Raw genomic sequence first — 27,176 nt, 5'->3', positions numbered from 1 at the left:
TTCACTTACTTTGTTTTTGGTAGGCTAAACAAAGGACACTAGTCATAATGTAGGTGATATTTATTTAGAGATTAAAAACCTGGTTATCAGCTGCATCTTAGTATGAAGATAAAAATAGCCTTAAATTAAGCAGAGTACAAGAATATGTGTATATTGTAAGTGAAGTGAATTTAATGAATGGTAAAGACTGGCTTTTCTTAAAAAAGAGAAATGCCACTTATTTTCCAGGCAACAAGCTACTCACAAGCTAAGGCAACACACACAGCTCTAAGAAACATCTAGAACTGGTGGGCAAACCACATGCAGACAGGATCCATAAGGGAAAAGATTTAAATTATTCCAGTAGTTTGTACCCACAGGAGGAACAGCAGAGATCACATTCAGCCCTGTTTACAAGAGTGGCAGTCTGACCTGACTGCCAAAACCTGCAAGAGCTACAATGTTTACTGTGAATACTGCATTAGAAAGTTTAGTTGACATTAATTTATTGTTGCTTCATCTTGTTATATTTTTGTCTTTCTGGAAATTAATGGTGGTGTTGGAGTGTGTTGAGTTGGAAAGCTGCTTTTCAGTAGCTAGTTCTCAATAAGAGAAGCTACAGGGGGTTAGTATCAATGAAGCACTGATAAAAGGAGCAGCCAGTCACTGGCTGTATGCAAACGTCAGGTTCTGGGAAATTTTGAACATTTTTGGCATTTATTTATTCCTCTAAACATAGGGGGAAACCAAGTTTAATTTTACAGCACTGAATTGGGCTTTTAAAAAATTAATTCCTGCAGGAGTTTTTCATATTACCCAGATTTGATCTGCAAAGTTTAAAAGTGATGTGCTCTGTTCTGCCCTCTAACATTCTGGCAACATTTTCCCACATATTCACTTATGGTATGTTTTATCAAATTTTGTCCAAAAGTGTAAAGAGAGTGCAAGCAGCTCTGTCTACTAAACGCTAAAAATTTGGGGGGCCGAATATAATAACATTTTAATTTTCGTTCCATTTATGATTTCACAAAATGGATAGGTGAAAATGATTTTGGTCAATTTGAAAGCATCCTTTCAATTCACTGCCTTAAAGGAGTTATGTGTGCTTAACAAACACAAACAGATTAGTTTAAGGCAGGCCCAACTTAATATGTTTTGAAAAAAGCCAACTATATTCAGCAAAATCACATAATACTTTTTTGCCTTTTACCCTATATTGGTTTGCCCTCACTCTTTTAATTAGCACTACAGACTGATCAAACTTTTTTCTGTTGTTCTTTGAAAGGTTAAGTCAACAAGTTATCCATAAAATGCAGAAAATTCACATTTTAACAATAAAATCATAGCCCATTTATGTAGAGGTTGTATTTACCTGCACCATGCACATTATTGGTAAATAATCACCAGACAAGTTATCCAACATAAAACACTGCCATTCTGTCCAAAGAAACTATCCTCCTTTTTAGCTCCTGACAAATTGTACTGTGTAGAACATTTTCTCCTTTGGATAGCATAAGGCAAATTGCCAATATCTGCTGCCATAGCAGCCATAATTTTTATTCAGTTCTTTACCCCCTCTTCCTTTCATTGGCACTTGCATGCACATTCTCTTGTCAATGGATAAATAATAAGATGCGTAAAAATAAACACATGCTTTAACTGTCAGTGGTCTACCCATAAAATATAGGCATAAAATTCAACAGTTAGAATCTTCACAAGGATTGCTTAATTATATATTGGTATCAATCCACTTTTAGAATAATTTAGAAGACCTATAATTTTGTTTCTATAGTCAAAGAGTAATGTATATGACTTGCTTCAGATATAAAAACAAACTAACAGCACCTACATTCAGTGCTCTCAGTATACCTAATACTACTGACCCTTTATGATCAGTTTTATTTCTTTCCCAGTGACACTTCAAGAAATGCACATAAAATAAAAGTGTGGTCATAACTGATTGCTGATATAAACATGCTGACAAAAGATCCCTGATACAATGATGCAGTAATCGTTTGCTTTCATAGAAGATAAAAATTGGAAAAAAGTATTCCGAGAAGCAAGTAAAAACAAGAAAGCTAAAATGAAGTGCTATATATTATCTCAGATCTGATTACATTATTCAAATTCAAAATAGGATTGTATCAGTTTTTAAGATATTTTCCCAAACCATCTGACATGGTATATCACCTATATAACACTGTAAATTATTTGATTATTATAGGTGCCTTAAAGCACAAACCATCATAATATCTAAAAAGATTTAAGCCATCTGTAACCAATCCTATGTAATAAAAGATTTTTAGAAGGAAAAAACTACAAGAGCTGAAAAAAAATCGCATAATTTATTTTTTATCTCTTATTGAATTTATTAAAAGCATGTAACATTTCATAGAACCAAGTCAAACCTAACAAAACTAAATTCAATTTAACCCACATCCATGACAAAGACAGGAAGGCCAACAGCCAGAGTAAAACTTTGAGAGTACTAAAGAGGGAAAGGAGTCCTTCTCCCCAATAGAGGTTTTTAACCATTAATCAAAACCAGAAACTTAGCCAAAGCCACAGTCAGGTCTCCCATGGCTGTTAAGAAAATAGCTCTTTCCTTATTTATCCTCTTTTTCCCAAAGCACTTCTCAAGTGTTTACCAAAATTAAATCTTTTATTTTTGTGTTTGCACTGAAATGCTTTAGCTGTAAGAGATGAAAATGTGCTAAATGAAAACATCAGATACTGCTGTATTAATTCACTTAAGGATTAAACAAATTCGATTTCATTCTTAAGCAGCATTTCTTGATTACTGTTTGGTCTTCTTGAAATCTCATTTTTAATTCTTGCTTTTATTATTATTATTATTATTATTATTATTAAAGCAAGAATCATTTTGTTATTTGTATTAGGGGTTGTGCTTTTTGTATTTAAAAAACCTAACCATTTTTCCAATGAACCTGTACAGACTGAAAGCCTAATTTTTGATTTTGGGAGCTGGCTGATATTGTTTCTAGGTCTTATTAGGGCATTAAGGCATTGGTTTTGGAGTTTTGAGAGTTTAGCAGATCATAAAAAACCATAAAACAACCTAACTTTTGGTGTTTGTTTTAAATCACTGATGGATTATATTACAGAAACCCAAAAATACAAATATATATCTTTTTTTCTTTAAGCAGACACTTAAATTTAATGTTGCATTATTTTATATGGCACAAGAAATATTATTATAGAGGAAGCTTAATAACACACTTTGTTTTGGTCCAACAGGTTAACATAACTATACTTTAGTTAAGAAGCCTAGTATCCTGTATGGGTCATCTGAAATTAGCAGGTTAATTTAAATCTTACAGTACTTAATGTCCTAAACATAACTGAGGATTTCTGGGAACTGGTCACCTGTGGGCAAGTGCTTAATCTTATTTAATAAACCTGATTCAACTTATTTCGCATTTAGTGTCAAAACTAAACCAAACTAACTTAAGTAAACAATACCAACTAAAATCACTAAAGAAACTATACTTAATAACATTGTTTTATGAAGACAGAGCTGGTTCACTTTAGTCATATGGATACGATTTAAGTACAATATGTACCACAACAACACATTTATATTTAAAGGCACTAGTACATCTATGTACTATGATTTCCAGGGTCTTAAAAGAAAATGAAGTCATATAGCCTCCACTGTAAGGAATATTTCTTTTAGAGTTAGCATGATATAAAATAAATAAAGATCAATATATCTATCATCATGATTCCCTGGCATAACAAGAAAATGTCAATAAAGTTTAACACCGACCCAAAACTAAATCATAATACTTTTTTAATTTTAGCTTAACAATTCACTGCCATTTATTGAAAATTTCCAACAAGACACATCAATTTGACTTTGTTGACTGGTTTTTGATGATGGGATTCTTCTTTAAATGAAAGACTGTACCCATACCTTATTCTTGTATGGCTGATATACATAAAAATATGTCCTGTAGCAAATTGATACAGTCTTGTTCGATTTTTCTCTTATAAGCTGTTTTCTATTTAGCATCCTTTTGTCCAGCACAATTTTGCCAAGCCAAATCCTATTGGTGTCAATCCATGAATCTTAGTCAGACCTAGCCCTCAGATAATTTTGTCTATGATAGTTTCTTCACATTCAGATTTATCTTGCCTCACGGATGTTCTATCTACCTATTTTTAACACACAATATATACCATATACAGTATATGATATCACTAATCTATTATATAGTATCTTTCACATCTATCTATTATATAGTGCCTTTCATATCCATCTGGTCATCTCCCATGCTCTCATGGTCCTCATCATAGTGTCATTACACATCCTGGCCTGTCCAGTACCAGACCCATAGGGCAAATCCAGGAAAAAATGTATTATACCCTTTCCACCATGCTGCCAAGTCTGATGAAAACCTTCCCATTTCTACTGTGCTCCAAAACTTCAGTCCACAATCCACATCCATAGTCCCCATATTCTTCCCAAAACTTGCCCAATAGATGTGGAAAGGAACAGGTGCACCTGCCACCCAAGTTTAATACTACACCTGTTTCTGCATTGCACAATCCTCTTCCAATATGCCTAGTTGTGACAAAACCGACACCATAATGTCCACACCCCCACCTCCATAATCTTCCAATAACATGCATTTCTGTCAGTCCTATAATACACCCTAAGCATAAGTCAAATCTAAATCTTATTCTACCTCTGTTAAAAGAGTTCCCAGTTCTTGGCCATTCCCGCTGTATTCCTTAAATGTATATCATACAATCACTAGTCCTATGATTTTTCTCAAGTCTTTCATCCCAGTTTATTATTTACCATATCCACAGAGTAATTTCCACCCTAATTTTATTCTAGACTTGCTGCCAGTCTGGCCAATCCTTTGCAAGTTTCCCAGGCTTACCTCACCTGGGCAGAAATTCACACTGTAAAACCAACAGACCCCCACATCCCAAAACTTGCCCCATGATCTGTCTTGTACTATACCCAGAAGACAAGTCCAACCTAAATCTTATTCTGCCTTTACAATCAGGATACCTAAATTTCCTTGAACATAAATTTTGCCCACCTTTTCTTCAGGCCTGAAAATGTCTGTATTACTTTCTGATGTTAATAATAACATTGTGTAAATAATCTAGATTATTAACTGACTATAATTTATCATTACTTAATTAATTTAAATAGAGCTTTTAAAATATTTAGGGGGGCACTCCAATATCTGATTAAGTCAACTGGACAATGTCACTCGCAAACAGCAGAGGTTCAACCCTCTTGTCCTCTATTTGGATACGACAATAAATGAGAACTTAAATTTGAATACTATCATAGCCTTGGCTGCACTCTTGTATCCTGTCCATGAATATTACAAACTGGAAAAGAGAAAGACACACTCACTCTTGCAAGACTAGTATGGAGATGCTGCCCAAGAGCCCCATAAAATGAGATACTTTAGCAATTCCCATAAATCCCACAATTAAAAACAAATCACAAACTTACATATTGCTCAAACAGTATAGCAGTCCATTAAAGGAGACAACAACAATATAATTTATTCCTATAGCATATTTTCATACAAAATAGTAGCATGAAGCATGCACAGAGGAATGAAATTAATCTGCAACTAATGTATTAATGAATTTAACACATCTACCTTATTTTCTGAACAAGTTTTATCCATTAAAAGGAGGTGAAGCTATCCCCTGTGAATTGGATTAAACAGAGTTGTGCATGCTGTTATCTTATTATACTGTATGTTACTGTACAATTTCTTTGCCAATCAGAAGTCAGAAAAAAACCTTTTCAAAATTGTTTCCTCATCCAAAAATCACCAAGCCAAAATTTTAGCATAACAGCTTTTGGCCCACAGTTTCAAATAGAAATAAGACTCAACACCATAACTATAAAATGCAAATATTGCACATTATTTTGCCCATGTTTACAAGCTGTTTTTTGCATTGCAAGAAACTATAATGTAAAATTGCTTAGAAAAACAGTGGAAAATGATTGGAAGTAACAGAAAAAAAACAGTAAACTGCAGAAAAAAAAAACTGTGAGCAGATATCTAAACAATTTGGACTACTAATTCTAGGCCCTGACTCAGTGGAGTTTGTATATTCTCCCTGTACAGTGGTACCTTGGTATACGTCCTTAATCCGTTCCAGATCCTTGGACTTATACCAAACAGGACTTATACCAAACAAATATTCATAGCCTTCAACAAATCCAAAACGTTTACCTTTTCGGCAATCATTAACATCTTTCGTTTGCACTTGGGCACGGCCCCTGAAGCAGTAGCAGATCGTTTTGGAGCCATAATGAAGGGCTTGACTATGCACAAAGATAAACACAAAAGAGCACAAAAGTTAACTCTTTACACAGCGAAACACGTTGATGCTGAATGAGTGAGACGAGACTTCCTGGTTAACACTGCATTCAGCACGCAGGAACTTAACTGCGTACTCTGATTGGTTAGCTTCTCATTCAGGAGAACTTAACTGTGTGCTCTGATTGGTTAGCTTCTCAGTCATCCGCCAATAGCGTCGCTTGTATGAAATCAACTGGGCAAACCAACTGAGGAAGCATGTACAGGAAGTAAAAAGACACATTGTCCGCAGAACCCGCGAAGCAGCGAAAATCCGCGTTATATACTTAGTTATGCTTTCATATAAAATCCACGATAGAGTGAAGCTGCGAAAGTCGAAGCGCGATATAGTGAGAGATTACTGTACAGGTTAAAACTTTTTTTTTTTGAAGGCGCGCGCCCGGTATACCACACGTGTTGTTCTAGCACAGGAGTCGTATTCCAAACAAAGGTCGTATACCAAGCAAAATATTTCGCCTCTAAACAGAACATATACCAAGTTGGACTTATTCCAAAGCAGACGTATACCGAGGTACCACTGTATTTGGTTATCCTCCAGACCCCACAGGTTTTATGTTCTAGGCTCATTTGCAGCTCTAAATTGGCTCAGTGTGAGTGTAGGTGAGCTCAGAAATGTTCCATGCACTTTGTCCAGGGTTGATTGCAGCCTTATACGTAGTGTTTTCATATGAGTCTAAATTTGGATAAAGGAGGCTCAGTGAATGAATATATGAATATAAATGTCTTGAAGCAATTGTTTCACTTGAATTTTTATGAGATGATAAATTTTGCTTGAAAAATAATTGTGGAGTCATCTCATTTTGCAAAGCATAACACAAACCAAACTTTCATTAAATGTTAGCATAATTTGATGAATACTGCTGTGGAATGTACACATTATAAATAACAAACAGAGGCAAACCTAGACAAGGAACCAGAAATATGAAATTTATAATCAGAAAAATGTGAGAAATGAAAATGAAGAAAAAACAAGATTAACACCATGGACACAATATTTGTCTTAAATAAAATAAAATTCTGACAAAATTATGAATGTTGTCCATTATCATCAGCTAATAGGTAGGACAAAAGTGTAGTGGTTTGTGCTGCTGCTTCACAGCATCCCGATTCCAAATCCTGTGACCAGCTATTGCACATATGGAGTTTGCACATTCTTCCCTCTATTTCCATGGGTTGGTACCCTATCCAGATTTGCTTTCTACCTTGCCATCAACGCAATATTGATAGTCTATGACCCCTCAACTCTGAACTGGATTAAGCAGGTTTAAGCATATGACCTACATCTAAAAACAAGTTAAAATGTGATATATCTGAAAACTCCAGAAAAATTTACTATTTTAATTCTAAAATTACATTGCCTGGCCAAAAAAAAAGTCGCCGCCTGGATTTAACGAAGCAAATAGGTATGAGCCTCCTATTGGATAATTACTGCATGGGCGATTATCTTTCAGCTGGCAACACGTTATTTAACCCCAACTGGTGCAATGAGTTGCTTCTCATTTCTTAAAAAACCATGTCGAAAGACACATTTCGTGGTCGTGGAAAAGATGTTAGTCTGTTTGAGAAGGGTCAAATCATTGGCATGCATCAAGCAGAGAAAACATCTAAGGAGATTTCAGAAACTACTAAAATTGGGTTAAGAACTGTCCAATGCATTATTAAAAACTGGAAGGATAGTGGGGACCCATCGTCTTCGAGGATAAAATGTGGCTGGAAAAAAATCCTGAATGATCATGATCGGCGATCACTTAAACGTTTGGTAAAATCAAATCAAAGAAAAACAACAGTAGAACTCAGGTCTATGTTTAATAGTGAAAGTAAGAGCATTTCCACACACACAATGCAAAGGGAACTCAAGGGATTGGGACTGAACAGCTTTGTAGCTGTAAGAAAACCACTAATCAGTGAGGCAAACCGGAAAAAAAGGCTTCAATTTGCTAGGGAGCATAAAGATTGGACTCTGGAGCAATGGAAGAAGGTCATGTGGTCTGATGAGTCCAGATGTACCCTGTTTCAGAGTGATGGGCGCATCAGGATAAGAAGAGAGGCAGATGAAGTGATGCACCCATCATGCCTAGTGCCTACTGCACAAGCCTGTCGGGGCAGTGCTGTGATCTGGTGTTGCTGCAGTTGGTCAGGTCTAGGTTCAGCAACAGTATGTGCTCCAAGAATGAGGTCAGCTGACTACCTGAATATACTGAATGACCAGGTTATTCCATCATTGGATTTTTTCTTCCCTGATGGAACGGGCATATTCCAAGATGACAATGCCAGGATTCATCGGGCTCAAATTGTGAAAGAGTGGTTCAGGGAGCATGAGACATCATTTTCACACATGGATTGGCCACCACAGAGTCCAGACCTTAACCCCATTGATAATCTTTGGGATGTGCTGGTGAAGGCTTTGTGCAGCGGTCAGACTCTACCATCATCAATGCAAGATCTTGGTGAAAAATTAATGCAACACTGGATGGAACTAAATCTTGTGACATTGCAGAAGCTTATCGAAACAATGCCACAGCGAATGCATGCCGTAATCAAAGCTAAAGGCGGTCCAACAAAATATTAGAGTGTGTGACCTTTTTTTTTGGTGGCGACTTTTTTTTTGGCCAGGCAGTGTATATTGAAAATACAATTCAGTTGTTCACAATAAAGCTGCTTCAATGACAGATGTGCAATTTTTTAGTTTCACAATGGAACAGAAATTTCAACTTATTACTTATAAAAATGCAGAATATTATGAAAGAATCAAACAATTTTCTGTTTGCTACCACTATCAATTATTCAATCAATGCTTGCTTTATATAGTGCACCATAACAAGAAAGTACAGCACAACTAAAAACAATATAAAAAGCACAAGAACAGATAATCAAAATGCACAGTCACTCACTAGGAAGCTCTAAGAAAAGGCATCAAACTTAATAAATAATAATAATAATAACAACAATAATAATAAAGAATTAAACTTTAGTTTAGGTACTGCAAAAATGCATCTATTATTTATTTACTCTTATGTAACAAGACCTTAACAAAAGCTTTTTTTGTCTTTATAATACTTATAAAACATCAATACACAGATTATTCATCTCTGTTCAGTGTGGCATATTGACATGATGGTAAAATTACTTGTTAATGTGAAGGATCCACAAGTACTAAATATGCTATGTGATCAGAAATAACTCCTAGGTAAGCCAGCTCAACCCACTCCAAAGTGAAGTTTTGTTAGTAGGTTACACTGCAGAGATGAAGACACACTTTACTGATACTTTGTGTTAGGAAGACCCAAAGAATTGTTTGTTAAGGTCTTGTTACATAATACTAAATGTATAGAAGATGCACTTTTACAGTACCTAAACTCAAGTGTTACCATAATAATAATAAACATCACATAGTGTTAAATTTCCTTAAAATAAACGCAATCCACTACACATATATATACATATACACACCAAATAAAACTGCCCTATGTCTTAGACTAGGTCTGATATAGGCAGTAGCAACAGGGCTATTCCAGAATAAATTTTGAATAATAATTATAATTATTATTATTATTATTATTCTTATAATATAAAGAAAAACTAGTCTAGTTGCTACTATTTGACTTCACAAGCTTACTACTATCCATCACATAAAAAGCGTAGAGATTGAAACCAGAAATACTTTATGGAGTACCTACCAACATTTATAGTCAATATACAATGCAATTGCAATAAAAATGCATTAGTGAGAAAACAGCTTTAAGTTGAAGCTAAAAAGATTTAATTTGCCAACATTTTAATATTTGTAAAATGCCATCAGTAAAGCCTTCCAGGATGCAAGGGAAAATACAAAATATATATCAGAATGGTAACTCTGTCAGTCTTTAACTTCTTAAAGATCCTATTTACAGCATTCCCAGTTATTACATACAATGAGATATCTTGCAAATGTAGACATACTGGAAACCATATCATAAAACAGATTTTAATTATATGTGCAAACATATCTTTTAAGGCCAATGAGATGCTACATTCTCTGGAAGCACAGAGTAACTTTGAGACATTTTGCTCAAATATTTAAGTTATAACTCACAGGGTTTAACTAAACAATTTCTATAAAAAAGTTGCAAGTAGCTTTGAATGGTGACTGTGAGGCTTGAACAAAAATCTTTTAGGGTCATGCAGTTTCAGCTGTAACAGAGGCAACACAGGAAACAAGACTGGATGTGGCATAATGCATGCCCTAGTAATGGGGCACAGGACAGGCATTCAGCCTAACACGAAGTCTTTGGAGTGCTGGAGCAAACCTGTACAGTACTGTATTTCAATAGAAAACCCACTTGAACACTACAATGATGGCAAGCCTGTAACTGAACTCAGAATCCATGTGCTGTCACATTACCCAATGTGCTACATTGCTGCTCCTGTGGGTTTAGCCACTGAAAGCTGAAAAAAAAGTTTTTCAGTTGTCCATTGCACATTCTTGAGAGGAAAGAATACAGCTGTTTTAACCAGAAGGACGCCCATGGAAGCCAATTATACGTATGTGTTTTTATTTCTACAGTTAGAAAAGTATAAATCACAGTCACAGACAGTAAGCCTAGGATGTTACTGATTATCATGAGTGACAAATCTTTATGTTTAAGCTTACTGAGTAACCACTTAAGCAGCTGAGATTTTTCTCTCCTTTTGTTTCTGTCACACACTATTTTTATGTTAGCCACCTCTATGGACTTTAGACTATACCCTTCAAACCATGTCTAACCTTTAAAATTGCTTAAAAATATGAAAGATTGGGTTATGTGGATATTGCTTGTTCAATTATAATTCACATATTATGACTATCTAGTATCCACTCTTGTCTATCTAATGTGCACATGCCAGTTATATGTTGTTTATGTTCTAAAATGGTGATGAATTTGTCCTTCATGCTGGCAATGAAGTTTCTGTTATGTAATGGCTCAGGGAGAAATATGCATGTCTCAATGCATTCAATGTGAGCTGTAGACAGATGGCACACTGGAAACCTGTTAAATGTTTACAACTTGTCTTAGCTTTGTTCTTCAAGATGTCTGTATACAGCTAACATTCTGAATCAACATCTCAGCACAGGCACTCACATAATCTAATGTTTACTATCATATAGGATGTACTTTTTCTTTAAATTTTGATTGAAGCCTTAATATTAAGAAGTCTGGATGTGTTTTAGTGAAACACTACTGGTGGACGTATATTTCTATATCCTGAATTGAAATTTAAAAATGAAACTTTTCAGATACTTTTTTACCAGTGTCACAAATATTTGGTGTTCACAGTGTGTATTTTCAATGCTTATAATCAAATTTGACACTGGGGAGCCATATTAAACAACAATTAATTTCAGAAACATAAAATATACAGTATGTAAATAAAGAGAACTGTAGCATCCATGTCTGTGTACAAGTGTTAACTATATTATTAATATGTTTTGTTTATACAGTTTCTGGGATGTATATTAAATTCTCCAGAAAGACAGTATCATGTCTAACAATGAGTTTACCATTTTATATTTTCTGTCCTTATGTACATCTATGAAATCTGTTAAGCATTTCTAGATCTAAATTATTTACTGTTTATTCTCAATATTGACAATAAATTAGCTTCTTCACTATTACTGACATATATACATTATGTATACCAGAATTGTTTTGTACATTGAGATATTACTGAATGTTAACATCTTAATGGCATTTCTGTGCTTTATTTCTTCTGACAGTAAACAAAACTTGTATGTAAATAACTTTGAAAATGCCAGTAGAGATACAGGACATACTTAAAGTGCCATACATTCATACATCTAACATGTCTACTGGCAGAATTAGTGTGTAATTAACATTCTGTGAATTTCTTCCTCTAATGGTTAAAACTACCATCTTTCTTTGTTGTCCATTAAAACATTTAAAGTGTTTCTTTATAGGTGTATGACTGTTTATGAAGCTATTTAATTAATTTGATCACTTTTGTATTTAGGTTATAGCATTATGTATCACTTAGTGGGTTTTTCTTTCACAACTCATTTGCAAAATGGTTATATAGAAACTAAATTAAAATTCTGGTAAAATATCAGTTTTCCATTATATGAATGGCCTTCTCAATGGTCACTTTCTTCATTGTTGCCACTGACCTTTCATGGCTCTGATCTGCCTATTCAATATTTACACTTGCTGAACTGTACTGTTTTACATAGTTTAAGATGGATTGTGCTTACAACAAAAATAAAGAATATTAAACTGCTATTGAGACTTGTGCTTATCAAAAACATGTTTTGTTTTAAACCTAAAAAAACAAATCATTTATTAAACCTTCTATTAACCTGTTTCTATCTTTGTCACATTTTACATACTAATTGCACAATAATGCATGGGACACTACCTGCTACTGGTTCAACAGCATTGACTGGATGAACGACTGAGAAACTTGTTAAGTGCTTTTGTGTGTTTTCAAAAGAATGAATCAACCACTCCTAAAAACAACTAGGATCTACAAACCTATACAAGGCAAAGTCTTGTGTCAGAAATTTGGCTGAAGGCAGAAAAGAGCAGATGACTCAGGTCTGGACGTGTATGCTTCAAAAAATCATTTAAAGGTACTTATTAAAACCTTGCTTGGTACATAGTTATAGGCTGCAAAGTAACTTAAGATTTTCCCTAGAATCTTTTTAATTTTTCAACAAACAAGAGGAACGGAAATAGCAATTGTTTATGTTCCTACCAATGCTGCTTTTCAAAGTTTCTTATATAATTATACTATTTACTTTTATTACATCCTTTATTCATTCTCCTTTTCTTAATCAGCTATATTTAACAACAGTATTAGGTTTATGACACTGTTGACATTAAATATAGTTGTATACATCCATCTGACAAAATCCCATTGTGTTAATGGATTTCATTTCTTTAATTATACACAATTATAAACAAATTATAAACAAATTCTAGAAGTCTAAAAACAAAGTTACAAAAAAAGATGTACTCAAAAAAATGACAATATATACTTTTTATGCAGCTTTCATATTCCCATATTTTTGAGCATTTTTGTATTTTATTTTTAAGGAGTCATATACATGTTTAACTAATTGGAATAGACAACTGGTAACATTGGACTGAGTGAGCTACTTTCAGTCATGACTTTCTTATTTTTGGTATTAATTTGAACTTAAAAGTATTAACAGCATTAAAGCATAACATGATAATTAAATAAAATATTCTTTCCTTAAATAAGGCACTTATCATGACTTTGCCTGCATATATTTTGTGTTATTTAATACTATTAGAACAATATTGATGCTGTGAGCTGAATAATATTGTATTTTAATTTTATGTTTCAACTTGAATTATATTGTGCCTTTACATACTGTAATCTGCTTAGCTGTCACTGTAAAAAGCATGTATAAGAATTTTATTATACTTGCTTACCCCTGTGACTGGGCTGCCATCACTCTTGTGTGTTGTAAAAGACAGCTAAAAAGTTTGGTGTCTAGAAGGGTAACCCTGCAATAAAAAAATTCTTCTCCAATAGCATCTTTACATTACGATACAAATATAAGAGTTAAAGAGCATGGTCATGACAAAGCCCATAGTGTACCATAGGTGCTCCAACTTGCTTATGTCAAACAGAACTTTAGTGAACTTGGTCAAACTGTAGATGGAGAAAAGCAATGTACGACGATTCCTGACCTGATGCAATGTGGGGTGCCCAGTTTGGTGACAAGGGGGGTGAAGGGTAAGTAGTTAGTAAAAGGTCTGCAGGGGAGAGTATAAGGGCTGAAATTGGAATATTGGAAGTATGATTGTAAATTTTGCAAAGTGCTGAAACTGCTGAAGAGCAGGAGAGTAGATTTGTGGTACACAAAGAAGACAAGGTGGTAAAGGTGAATATGTGAGAATGCTTAATGGGAATAGTAAAAGGTACACATTTTTCTGGATGAGCTTCTGTGATGGCAATGCTGAAGTGTGTGTAAATGTTTCAGTAAAATGGGCAAAGTGTGTTCATTACCACAAAGCAGAAGGGAAAAGAAAGACAGGATGTAGTAGGTATGAAAAGTTTGAAAAGTACTGAATCTAATATTGTTACTGACAGTAATGGGATTAAGGACTCATGGAAAACAAATCACAGGGAAGTTGCTGAGTGAGAAAAAATGAATAATGACTTGTAAGAAAACAGAAGAACTGAGCTGTAAGTTTTTGAGAACAAAAAATTGATAGGTAAAGCAGCAGGCCCAACTGGACTGGTGCAGGAAATGTTCAATATCAGTGGAAGGTCCTGGAGTTAAATGATTGACAGACTTGTGCATTATGATTGTGGGTGAAAGGAAGATTCTTGAATACAGGAAAAAAGTGCCCATTCCAGTATACAAAGGAAAGGGTGATCCATTGAAGTGAAGTGTGGTCAAGTTTTTGGAGAAGGTAATGAAGGTGGTGGAAACGGATAGTTACAGTTTTGAAGTATTGGTGAAGCTGCACCAGGTATTTGTTTTGAGTCTATAATGGATGGAAAATGCATAAAGGATTGCCATGGCAATTCTTGTATGCCAATGATTGCATATTGCTGGATAAAAGTGAAGCAGAATTAAAGGAGAAATTACTGGCATCAAAAGCTAGTTCAGAATTGAAATGTCTCAAGATAAACACAGAAAAGATCAATGGTGGTTTGTAATGGGGTGGGGTGCCACCACCCTCCCCCAAATATTTTAAAAACTCTACATCAATTAATTAGGTAATGTGAAATAATAATGAAATAAATTTGCTTATTTGCACATTCAAATAAATAAAAAATAAAGCGCTTGTCGACATCCATTAAAAATTGGTTCTGACTTGTATTTGATTATTTTCTGTGTGAAAACAAAAAAAATTCTGTGTGTAAACCTATATTTCCAGAGTGAAGGACGCTGGCCAAATGAAAGTCTATGTAAGTCCTCGACTTTTTGGCAAGCAGGTGACCTGAGGGTGTTCTTTAATTGGTTGCTTTCAGATTTGTCCAGGACTCTACTCTGCACACTGGACACTCCAACATTTATTGGGAGAAAATTAGTATTGTTTTAGGATTTTTTTTTAATCTAATGTGACTAGACTATCTATCTATCTATCTAGACGATCGTCAACGCACAATGTCATGTTGACATCAATGGCTCACAGTTCACACCTGCCTTTAAGATTACATAAGTGCAGATGAGTGAGCGTGACTTTAAGAAGATTGTATCTTCAAGCGGAACTCTGGAAATCAAAGAAAATTAGGCTATTTCTTTAATGAAACACCCCTTTATATATGGTTCACTTGAAGAAAAAAAGAGGATAAAGGACCTTGGACTGGAAAGACCTGACTTAACAATTCAACAGAAGGCAAGTGATCAAGGATTTTTTCCAGCTCTTGATATGACAAACGCCACTAAACAAACTATGATTACAAAAAGGGCAGGTCTTTGTATGTGTATTATTTGAAAGGAGATCAGTTCCTGGGATTTTTAAATTCCTGAGTTTTTAATGCTGCTTTTAGGGTTATTTTATGTAAGTAATCATTTATCCAAACCATGTATTAAAATGGTTGAGAACACTATGGTGCTTAAACCTATAATGTAACAATATTTGCCTCAAGAACAAAGGGCCTTCTTTTACTAGGCATTCTACAGCTCCTGCAACTATAAGCATTTAAATATCCACTATGAGTAATTACAGAAGTAATTCAATGCTGTTCTAAATAATGTTATTTATATCGTAAAATAGAAACTAAATATTCAGAAAAATAAAAACAAAATTATTTTCATAAAACCTGTGAATAGACTTGGGATATTGTGATTCAGGTGGTTTGTTATTATTGCAAACATTTAGAAATCAGTCTTTGATGCTCTTGTTCCAGGCTGCATAATGCAGCTGCCTTTTCTTTTTCACATCATGCACAAAAAGAGATCTACTGTGGCAACTGAAAATGTGAACAAACTTGTGTGCCTTAGCAACTGGTTGAATGTTAAAAAGGAAAAATAATGATGACACTGGCCTTGAGAAAAGTTACAGATATGTCCAAAATATTGTGTTTTGTTTGTCAAATTTGACAATAAATGAAAGTTCTGAATTACTTCCAGTATATCACAATACTGTGTGGAGGACTGCCGGCTTTGTGTTCCGGCCCTCACCCCAGGCCGCCAGGAGGAGCTCTCCCGACAGCAGGATCGTGCCCCGAGTTCCAGCAGGGCCACATGGACTATGTAGTGTTTTTACACAGCCCTGCTGGATACCTTGGGGGCCACCGGGAGTCGCTGTAGAGGGGCTCATGGGCTCTTGTGTGCCCTATAACCCGGGAGTACGTCACAGTCACGTGACAGGAAGGAACGAAGTGCTCCCCGGTTGAAGAAAAGGAGTGTTTACCCTGACCCGGAAGTAATAAGGAACTGTGGACTAATTGGGCAGGAACACCTCCGGGTCAGGGGCTATAAAAGGACTACGGGCCAGTCCAGACACTGAGCTGAGCTGGGAGGTAGAGGGGTGAAGTGTCTGGGCGAGGAGGAGAGATTATTGTGATTGGTATTGGAGTAGTGTGGAGGGTGCTTTGTGCACATTGCTGATAATTAATAAAGAGTCTTGGACTTGGACTTGTGTCCAGCGTGGTACCTGAGGGTTCAAGGGAGCACTAGCGCCCCCTACTGCCACAACTGGCATTATAATATTTGTAGCTGATCTGATGTAGTAACTGTACAATTTTACATAATTCAAAGTGTACTGTAGTACTATCATGCCAGTTAAATTTTTTTGTGTGTTTGTTTTTGTAAGGCCAGTAAGGCCATTCACATGCACATAACAACTGGCTGTGGTAGATAAATGGTCAATTCCAGAGGGTGGGATTGGACCAGGTGTCTGCCTTGGGGGTTGCCAACCTGTTTAGTTGTGTGGTGGGTGCGGCAACAAGCTGTACCAGTGTGTGCTCCCGAACCTGACCTGAGTAAGGCCATACCCAGGTGGCTGTGTCTTTGAATTTGTTTCTGTACATCTTCCAACGTTGTGTGCATTACTGACCAGGGTTTTATTAGAAGATCCCCCTAATTCAGCTGCTGATATTCAAGTTCTATAAATCACTTATTTGGGTGGCATTTTACTTGCACACCTAGTTTCATATATACCCATTCAAGTTTTTTTCACCAGCCACCACTGGAAAGGATGATAAGATTAGATAAGATAAAGATTAATGTAAATGCTAATAACATTACCAACAGCAATGAGTATCAAAATAAAGACAGATTTTCTTACTTTTTTTATGGTATAGAATTTTTTCCTTTCACACAGCTTTAGCGTGTAAATTGATAAGTTTATGACATTTTATACCTTATAAAATGCTAAAAACATTTATACAAATAAAGCGTTGTTAAAATTATGAAATATGAAATAAAATATTAAAAGAAGTTAATGTCTGGAATTTTGAAATACTATGATACTGGCTGAAATAGTGAATCTGCTAAAAATTTTGATAATGATTTTTCTTCACACATATTGCAAAAAAGACATGTTCAAAGATTCATAGCCCAAATTCATTACCTAATGAAGCTGTAATTAGTTTTTTTAAATAGTGTTGTTTTGCTCCATCTCTAATTTTGCTTAAAAACACAAAGTTCAGGTGGTAAAATGATTGGACCACTTGTGTTAATGAGGAAATACAATACAGAAAAAACACTCTGAAATGAAGCCAGGATAATTAATCATTTTATATAAACACCAAAAAATATACTCTATGAACATTATCTACAAAACATCATTTTCAAATTGTGTATATAAATAACTAAACATTTTATTATAGCACCTATGTTTAATAAATACAATTCAAAGCACAAATATTTGCTTAGAGCAGACATGCAGGTTAAGTGACTTTCTCCTGTTTAACTGAGGTTAGAAAAACAGGGTCCAGGGTTCATAATTCTTAACGGTTCAATCATGTCACCTTTTAAAATGTATTCACTTAAACTAACCCATTAAACCTTTAACATATTAAATCTTTCTCAATACTAAAACCTTGCAGTATTAGAATCAACCTCTTTCTCTTCTATGGATGTTCTATAAAGCTCTTAATATAAGTTTTCTTTGTATTATGGAGACCTAAACTGCACACTGTACTTCAAATGAGGTCTCACGTGTGCATTATATATAGCTTAAGCTATAACTTCTCCTAACGTGTGTTCTACACCAAGGTTATAACTGATAACAAAAACTGTAACTAAAATGACTAAAAAAGCATTTTTAAACAAAAAAACACTAAACCAAAACATAAATGAACAAAAAAGCCTAAACTGAAATTACAACCACATACTCAAAATGTACAAGTAGTTGAAATAAAATAAAATTATTCAGATAAAAAATGTAATGTATACATACACAGACACACACAACTTTTAAGTTTCAGCTCACATTTTACTCTTTTTTATTTAAAGAGTGAAAGAACTGGACCCTCTTCTGACAATCAATTATTGAAATTAATTGACATTAAACTGACCCAATTAGTCTAATGCCCACCTATTGCAAACATCATTTGTGCAAAATTTAACAGTTTTTCACTTTAAGGTAATGGTGGTTTGGTTTTACAGCAGTAAAACTCAATAACCAAATATGTTAGCATATAACCCTGGTTTGAATAAGAAACCATTAACATTGAATTGTAGTTCAAGCCATTGAAAAGAACCGGAGATGGCAATTTGGGATAAATTAGTTCAAGCATCAAGTTGACAATATTTTTAACAATTAGAATATTAGAATATCTGACAGAATCATAGTGCATTTGGTTGCAAAGTTATGCAAAGTGTAACTGTTTGAAAGACAGTACAGCATATAACTTCACTTTCTGTAAAATGTGCAAAAACAAATACATGCTGGAATGCAATATGTGCTAAATAAAGTGAACTGTGGAGGTTGATATATTATGATATGGAGGTCAATTCAGTTGCTGCAATCAAACTATTTTAATGCTAAGTTTAAAGATTTTTTTTTTATCCTTTCTCTCTTTTGCCATCTTTTTTCCATGGCTTCTTGTATTATTTTTTATTTTTTTGAGAACTAATTTTATTGTGTCTGGTTTGATTTCTACCTTGTATTTGAAGCTCCTAGGTTTGGCACTGGTGGATTAAGCAGATTCAATACTGAATGGATGGATTTAAAGTGTTACTTTAAAAAAAGACTACACATATTTCTGGCTGGAAGTCATTTTTGCAAATCTAGCAAGTGCCTCTGTTTTTAGACTCTGATGCAAATACAGGGTTGTGATTTGTAACAATTTATGGCCTAATGATCGTGACAGTTATCTTTATCATGAAGATCACCCACTTATTTACTGTTAGCAGATACAACTACTGTCTGATTGCTTCTTTTGAGCTACAGTACACCTTCTGCTACTGTTGCCAACAGTTTATAAACAGCTGCTGCTGAGGTAAACATGTACCCTTCATTCATAAAGTGCTTTGCTCTTTAGCAGCTGCAAAAAAACCCTTCTAAAGTCAAAAAAGTTGTAAAAAATGCAGACAATTGTTATTGTCAAATAGAGACAGAAGAAAAGTTTTATGTTAAGATCCCAGTGAAAGAGACAAGATCAAAAGTTTGTGCCTGTGTCAATACCAAAAAGACAATACTATCCTGTTGAAAGTTTAGAGAAAAAATGAGAGTCAAAATAACCTTAAAGTGGCAAAATAAAATGTATCACAATTTTTATTCAATCTTGGCTAAATTGGGTATGTACACAACGGTTTAACACTCCCAGAGGATTTTTGGGAATATTGCCAAAGAAACGGAGCACCCACACATAAATAAAGATGGAATTACATAATAATGGGAGACATAATCAACTCTTGAATAGAAAGATATTAAAATAAAATGATATCAAGAATGAATTACATTTGTAAAAACCACCAAATAAATACAGACATTATGAAAAAAGGTCACAGAAAACTAATAAATATTAACAAAAACTGTTAAGCATGACACCCATTCTATTAGTGGGAACCCAAAAAAAAGTCTTTTTGGAGCAAAAACTGTGTATTAATTAACTTTCACACAGATGTTTGAACGATATCAGTCTGCAATTAATTCTGTAAGCTACAGAAATGCTTTCTGGGTTACTCTGGATGAAAGGGAAGTTACATAAGAACAAATGTGAAATCAAGGGACATTACAGTCAACTCAAAATTATTGTCACTCCATGAAATTAAACAAAATGAATGTATAAAATAAACAATGCATACAGTGAATCTTATTTTGGGCTCAAACAAAGAGAAGCTGTATATTTTTATTTAACAAAACATTCATTGAGAAGTACCATATACAGTATTTTTATCTACAAAATATAAGTTTCAGAATTACTGGTATATTATTAAAGTTAACATTTGGTGAAGCCTCCTCTGGAGTGGGTAATATCACTGAGCCTTATCTTGTAAAGTGTGCAAAAGTCGAAGCAGAATTTTGGCGGGATCTTGGAGCACTCCTCCATTCAAAACATTCCAAGAACCTCAATAGTTCTAGATGTGTATCTGAACTGCCTTCTTCAAGAGTCTCGAGTTTGAATCCTAGCCTGATGACTGTCTGCCTGTTTTCTCATTTGTGTGTGTTTTTCTTTAGGTACTCCAGTCATCCTCCAACATTCTAAAGACATGCATGTTACATTAACTGGAAACAAAAAATTTTTCCAATATGAATAAATGTGGGTGTGCACAAGTGAGTGAGATTTCATCTACATGTTGTCTCCCACTTTGTGCTCGGTGCTGCTGGGGCAGGCTCTAGAACCCAAATTCCTGAAATTGATTAAGTGGGTATGATAAGTGATGGCTGCAATGGATTTATGCCCTGTCCAAGGGATTGTTCCTGCCTTGCGCCCTATGCTTGCTGGGATGGACTCCAAGTCCCTGCAACCTTACTCAGGATATAGTGAGCTTAGAAAATGGTATAGTATGGTATGAGATAATTGACTGATACAGTACTGGGACATTTAGCTAACCAGACAAGTACTGTATATTGGAGTTGGTGTACTGCTTTCAGATGTAAAATTTCTTATGTTCTTATATGTATATTAAAGGGAAAAAGTATACAAAAACTGGAACAAAATATTTAAGGGTTATATCAGGCAATGTTTAAAGAGTTAACCTTTAAGAAATAATCTAAACATGCTAAAGCTATAAGTAGAGATACACAGTATGGAGACATTTATTATTTGATCTGTATAAAAGCATTATCTAGAAAAACTAAGCATAAATACCTTTGATGAAAACATAAAGTGCACCAAAGGAAAATGTTTTGACCTATGTTTTTTTGATTAATTAACTGTTCCAAGTTTTAGTTGTAAACTAAGAGGTACTTTCTTCCAGATTTAACACTATTACAAGTTAAACTACACAACTACACAACTTACATTACATTAAAAACATACTGAATTGTAACTGAGATAAAACTATCACACCGACTAAGATGGCATATAGGAAAGAGACCATTAGCACAAAAAGAAAAAAGCTTCACAGATTAAAATACTATAGTAGATAAAGGCTAAGTATTCAGCCTAGTTAAAAAGAGGTAAAAACATGAATGTGAGTAATGATATAGACAAATGATGTAGCATAAGATAATTCATATAGATAGATAGATATATAGATAGATTTTATTTCTTGATCATTCATGGTTACCCCACATAATAACCAAATATATGTTGCTAAAATTAACACAATACCCATGGCAAAAGATGTAACAATAATTGAGATGTTCTGAATAATGTGTAACCTGCAGTTTGCAATTGTGCTTGCTCTTCCGAGACGATGAGAAGCAGCAAAAACAAAGTTCACCTCCTTCTGTGCAGGGTACCCAAGCGCTGAAATGATCCTCATGTTAGGAAGCATTTCACTCTGCCCAGTGCAAAATTTCCATCTCAGCAGTGTATCCCCTCAAACAAATCACTGCTAGATTGAGTGTCACAGTCACATAACCTCACATAAAAGAGTTAAGACTGCCTGTGTAGATACACAGCAAAGAACACTGGCAACACTGGAGTCCATTCTTTTTCCTACCTTACAATAAACAAGTCCAGCCCCTGACAAAATAATTCACAGAAGCCTAGCCTGAAGTCCACTCAACATTTTAAGCTATTTTATCATTTTTTTTTATTCAGCTGGATGTGTGATAAAGAAGAATAAAATTATTTGTTAAATAGATCACATTCTTTACTTGAATGAACAGTATTAAGTATAATGCCTGCTAATCTGGTCATCAAAAATATTTGAATGAAATGTATTATATGTTTACAGATGCTAAAGACGGACCAGCAAAACTTAATAATAATAATTGCTTCAGCAAGCAATATTATATAGAACTCTCCACTATTATTTAACAACAGCTCCAATCAGACAATGCTGACTGCATTACTGATCTTGAAGAATAACCTCCTATCAATTATTTTTGACTCAGTACATATACAAAGCAAAGCACTTGAAATGAACTACTTTAAAGATCATTGTCATAGTGACCATCAAACTGTGTGTAAACCTCCAGATGGTTAATCTACTCTTCAGTAGTGACTGAATCAGCGACACTTATGTATAGCTACAGTTCTTCATCTTGTTTATCTCATATGTATGTTGATATTTGGTTCCTAACAGTAAATGATTATAGCATATACATACATACACATACACGTATATATATATATATATATATATATATATATATATATATATATATATATATATATATATAAAATAAACTCTATTTTTATACCAGAAAGGTATTTCATTTTATGTAAATATTTCCACTGTGTAACATAATTTAACGTCAAACCTACGTAATCCAATATAGTACTATGAGGTGACACTGTTTATTCCAGCTGTCCTTTGTCACAAGGCAGAAGACACACCTGAACAGAGTGCAAGTCCATTATAGTGTTCATTAAACATACACAAACACACACTCACTAACATGGAGAATCTTTGGGAGAATGTTGGAGGAATACAAGAATACCTGAAAGAAAACCTGCAAAGTTAAGAGAAGAATTCGCACATGGACTGCAACCAGACATATGAACTCAAGAAGCTGTGACTGTGACTTAAGAGTACTAATCACTGCACTACCATGCCATTCATCTTCTTAAACTGTGTTTGTATTTCACTTTCATCAATGCTGCAAGAAAACTGAGTGTCCCTATAACAGCATCTCAAACTTTGGCTCTGGAAATGATCTGGAAAAATACCAATGTAAAATATGATATCACCAAGTAAAAAATATAAACAGATACTGTATTGATAAGCATAGTTTATCCACGGAAACAGAATTTTGGAATTTCCAACATGTTCCATTTCCAAATATTCCATCTTAAGTCAAGAGAAAGACAGAGCTTATTTTAACAGTGGTGGCTACTGGGAATGAGTATCTCCTTCCCAGATCATCACAAACATAGCCACATAAATCCTAATGCTAGGAAAGATTAGAGGACCAATACATTCTAGCTGACAAATCATTGGACTGTGGGAGGAACCCACAGATCCCAGAGAAAAGCCCCATAGTTGAGAACATTGAAAACAAGCAAAGAAAAACTGACCCTGTAGCCCAATCGGGAACACTATGACACTTAATATGTGTTCAATTTGAATTTCAAATGTGAAAAAAATACAATTTGGTCAATTTAGGTGAATATTTTATGCAAAACAATGCATGGAAAGATATTTTTTTATTTCAATTATTTTACTTTATTTAATTTTTAACAGCCTCAGATGATCATAATAGCTAAAGCAGTGGTGATGTATCTGTACCTTGGATTTCACCAAAGATCATTTAAAGCTTTCACACTGAAAGAAAAAAGCTCACCATTAAGCAGATACCAACACATTAAACGTCCCAGTTCAAAAGCTTCCTAACACAAAGGGATCTTTTTTGACAAAAAGACTGGCTTGGCTGGCTATTTAAATCTTTGTCTGGATTCACATCCAAAAGGCTAAACCAACCATATCAGTCCCTTGCATGGAACTTTTATATTCAATGCAGGCATGATAATGAAGCTGGTTTCAGAACTGGAATCCTTACACATAGCAGTTTAATCAAAAGAAATCCTGTTTTTAATTCTTTTCATTAGCTAGATTACCAAAAAAAAAACTGCCATCTGGAGTTTAGGAGGGAGTTCACTGTAAAAGTAACAGTTTTGCCTGTTTTGTGATTTTCTGCAGTAGACATTACTTTCAAAACTTGTGTGTTAAGTTATGCAAAGTAATTGGTGACTAAGTCATGAATACTGTTCATACTGAAAAAGATAAATATATTTAATTCTGTTAAACTAAACTGAAAAAAATGTTACAATAATGGAAAGTAGAATTAAATCAACTAAAATGCAAAATCTGAGTGTATTTAGACACAGAAATATTATGACTCGTGATAAACTGTTACTAGTCAAGTATTTTCACATAACATTTTGTCCTTTAAAAAAGTGTTTTTTGCTAATTTCATTGTCAATACTAGAGTATCATTAAGATGACAGAAACTTTTATCGTTACCAGCATTTCAGCAATGCAATAAGTATAGTAACTCTAGCTCCTAGCAGAATTAAATTACCTGTTTGATAAACCGTTGATTGTTTATTACTATTGGCACAAGTTAAAAGAAAACATACAAAAAAAGGCATCGTGAAAATTAGGCCCCCAGTATCTATGTGTTTTGCGTTATAATAATGCTGAATATTAATACAAATTAGACCTTTCATTTCATCTTCTTTAATTCCTGTTATATGGAATTCTGCCTAATACGTCTCATAATTTTCCATAAAGAATGTCTATAATGCCTTTACTGTTATCTTTCTCCATCTAAAATGAAAATCGTCAAAAACTCCTAATATTGGCAGTTATTGCAGTGAGCAATTATCTCAGATAGATAGATAGATAGATAGATAGATAGATAGATAGATAGATAGATAGATAGATCTGGCTGCCCCTAACTAGCTAGAGACAGAAACATTTTCAAAAAATATGCAAATTTGAATAATGATACTTATGCTAATATTAAATTGTATCTTTTTCATTCATTTTTTTACATTTTGTAATCACAACCACCTATTTTAATTCCTTACTGTGTATATAAAAACCCGTTTTCGGTATAGACGCTTATTTTATCGTGTCACTTTCGAAAGCTTACCATGAACTGTACGTCACATTTTGTTTTATATTGCGGGAGGAAAATACAGAATATAAAAAAAATAATTTCTCTAGGACAAAATATTTCCTATTTACATGTGTTACCACTCTGCACTGCGGGAATGTGTACGAGTTAACCAGAAAATGATCTTGATAAGACTGAGAGCAACACGGGAAACATACAACACGCACTAACGCGTATTTAATACAATAACATTATCTAAAGTTGGAGCTCTCGATTCGTCAAGATTGGCGAGACAATATGATTACGAGCCTTTGGAGACCAAACCCCGTGTCAATGTACCGTAAAATTATGTATATCTCCGCAAAAGTGCGGTGCTTTCGTATTAAGATTCGGCGAACGCGACGATTCACACAGGTTAGTCAAGCAGACTGCAGGCAAAGAGCAGATTCTTACCAATTTGACAAACGAAGAAGAGCTGACAGAGCGCCTGTGAGCTTTTGCAGAATGACACTTCCATGTTCTATCTTCTCAAAAGCCGCGCCTGTAGTTGAAATGTCTAAAAAACAAAGCGCTCTAACAACGAAAAAAAAATAAAAATGAAATGTATTCCGGAAGCTCCAGAAGATGCTATATTTGATTCATGCTGCTTGTATTTCCTCGTTTGGGCTTCGCAGTCGCGGATCCCTCGTCTCTTTCGAAGGATAGAGTGTCACAGTAGCCTAGCCATCTCAGGCTTCACTGAGTGCGCGTGAACGCGAGTTGAGCCGAGTAAGACCGAGAACGCGCACCGCCCACCTCGCTCCCGCTTAGCAAAAGGAAGGACCCCAGCTTCGTGCTTCCCAACACCTACTCCTCCACTCAAGCTTCTCTAACAATGCATTAACTTAACATCGTTGTGAAGTCTCATTCTGCTTATGGGGTAATATATCCGTTGATACTGTCGTCTGCTGCTTCTTGTATTGAAACTTTCTGTTAAGGCGCATTCTTACTTTCTGTCTGTTAAGTAATCAAACGATAGTAAAAAAAAAACATTCATATAAACCAGGAATTAAATGATGGTTTTAAACAGCATTCTCTGTAAAACGAAAACATTTAAATATTTATAGACATTCATTGTGAATTTCCCCTTTGGGATTAATACAGTATCTATCTATCTATCTATCTATCTATCTATCTATCTATCTATCTATCTATCTATCTATCTATCTATTTTATTTCTAATGTGTATGCATGAAAATAGTTCCCCTCAGTAATAGAATCCTGGATTCAAATCACTGCCCAAACACGGTGTGTAGCGTTGACATATTCTCCCTGTTTTTTGTTTTTTTATGGGAGCCCATAATGATAAGATCACTGCCAACAGTAAATTGATCATATGTAATTTTCAGAGTTTGGCTTGAATACGTGTAGCACCTGTCCATTGCTGGCCCGTACTTTGAACACAAATCTACTTGGATAAGCTTTAGCTCCTTATTAACCTAGAATAGAGAGGGTCTGTACATGAATGTATCAGTTAATTTCAGTTAAAGATACTGATACATTTCAGGATGCTTACATGTGCACATCCATATTAAAAAAATGTTTTTTGCATTATACTGGTATGGCACAGCAAGCCTAACTTGACCTGACTCAAAACTGAATGTTTTTAGGCTTTGTATATTCTTTACTAATACAACTGAATTAAACGACATAAGTGAATCTCATTGATTTC

The 27,176-nt window shown here is 34.5% G+C and overlaps 1 protein-coding gene across 4 annotated transcripts in view; it reads right to left on the bottom strand.

The window, feature by feature from the left end:
* The window catches only part of ptprz1a (protein tyrosine phosphatase receptor type Z1a), a 305,504-nt gene extending 279,283 nt beyond the window's left edge, over window positions 1-26,221 (bottom strand). For 2 of the 4 annotated variants that reach the window (XM_039761121.1, XM_039761122.1), the window contains exon 1: window positions 25,919-26,221. In XM_039761121.1, coding sequence (XP_039617055.1) covers window positions 25,919-25,982 — 64 coding nt within the window. In that variant the 5' untranslated portion in view covers window positions 25,983-26,221. The remainder of the gene's footprint in view (window positions 1-25,918) is intronic. The other 2 variants (XM_039761123.1, XM_039761124.1) reach the window with 1 other exon arrangement.
* Between the last annotated feature and the right edge of the window lie 955 nt (window positions 26,222-27,176).

This window comes from Polypterus senegalus, chromosome 8, assembly GCF_016835505.1.
Source record: "Polypterus senegalus isolate Bchr_013 chromosome 8, ASM1683550v1, whole genome shotgun sequence".
NCBI lineage: Eukaryota > Metazoa > Chordata > Cladistia > Polypteriformes > Polypteridae > Polypterus > Polypterus senegalus.
This window is presented reverse-complemented; position numbering and strand designations above follow the sequence as displayed.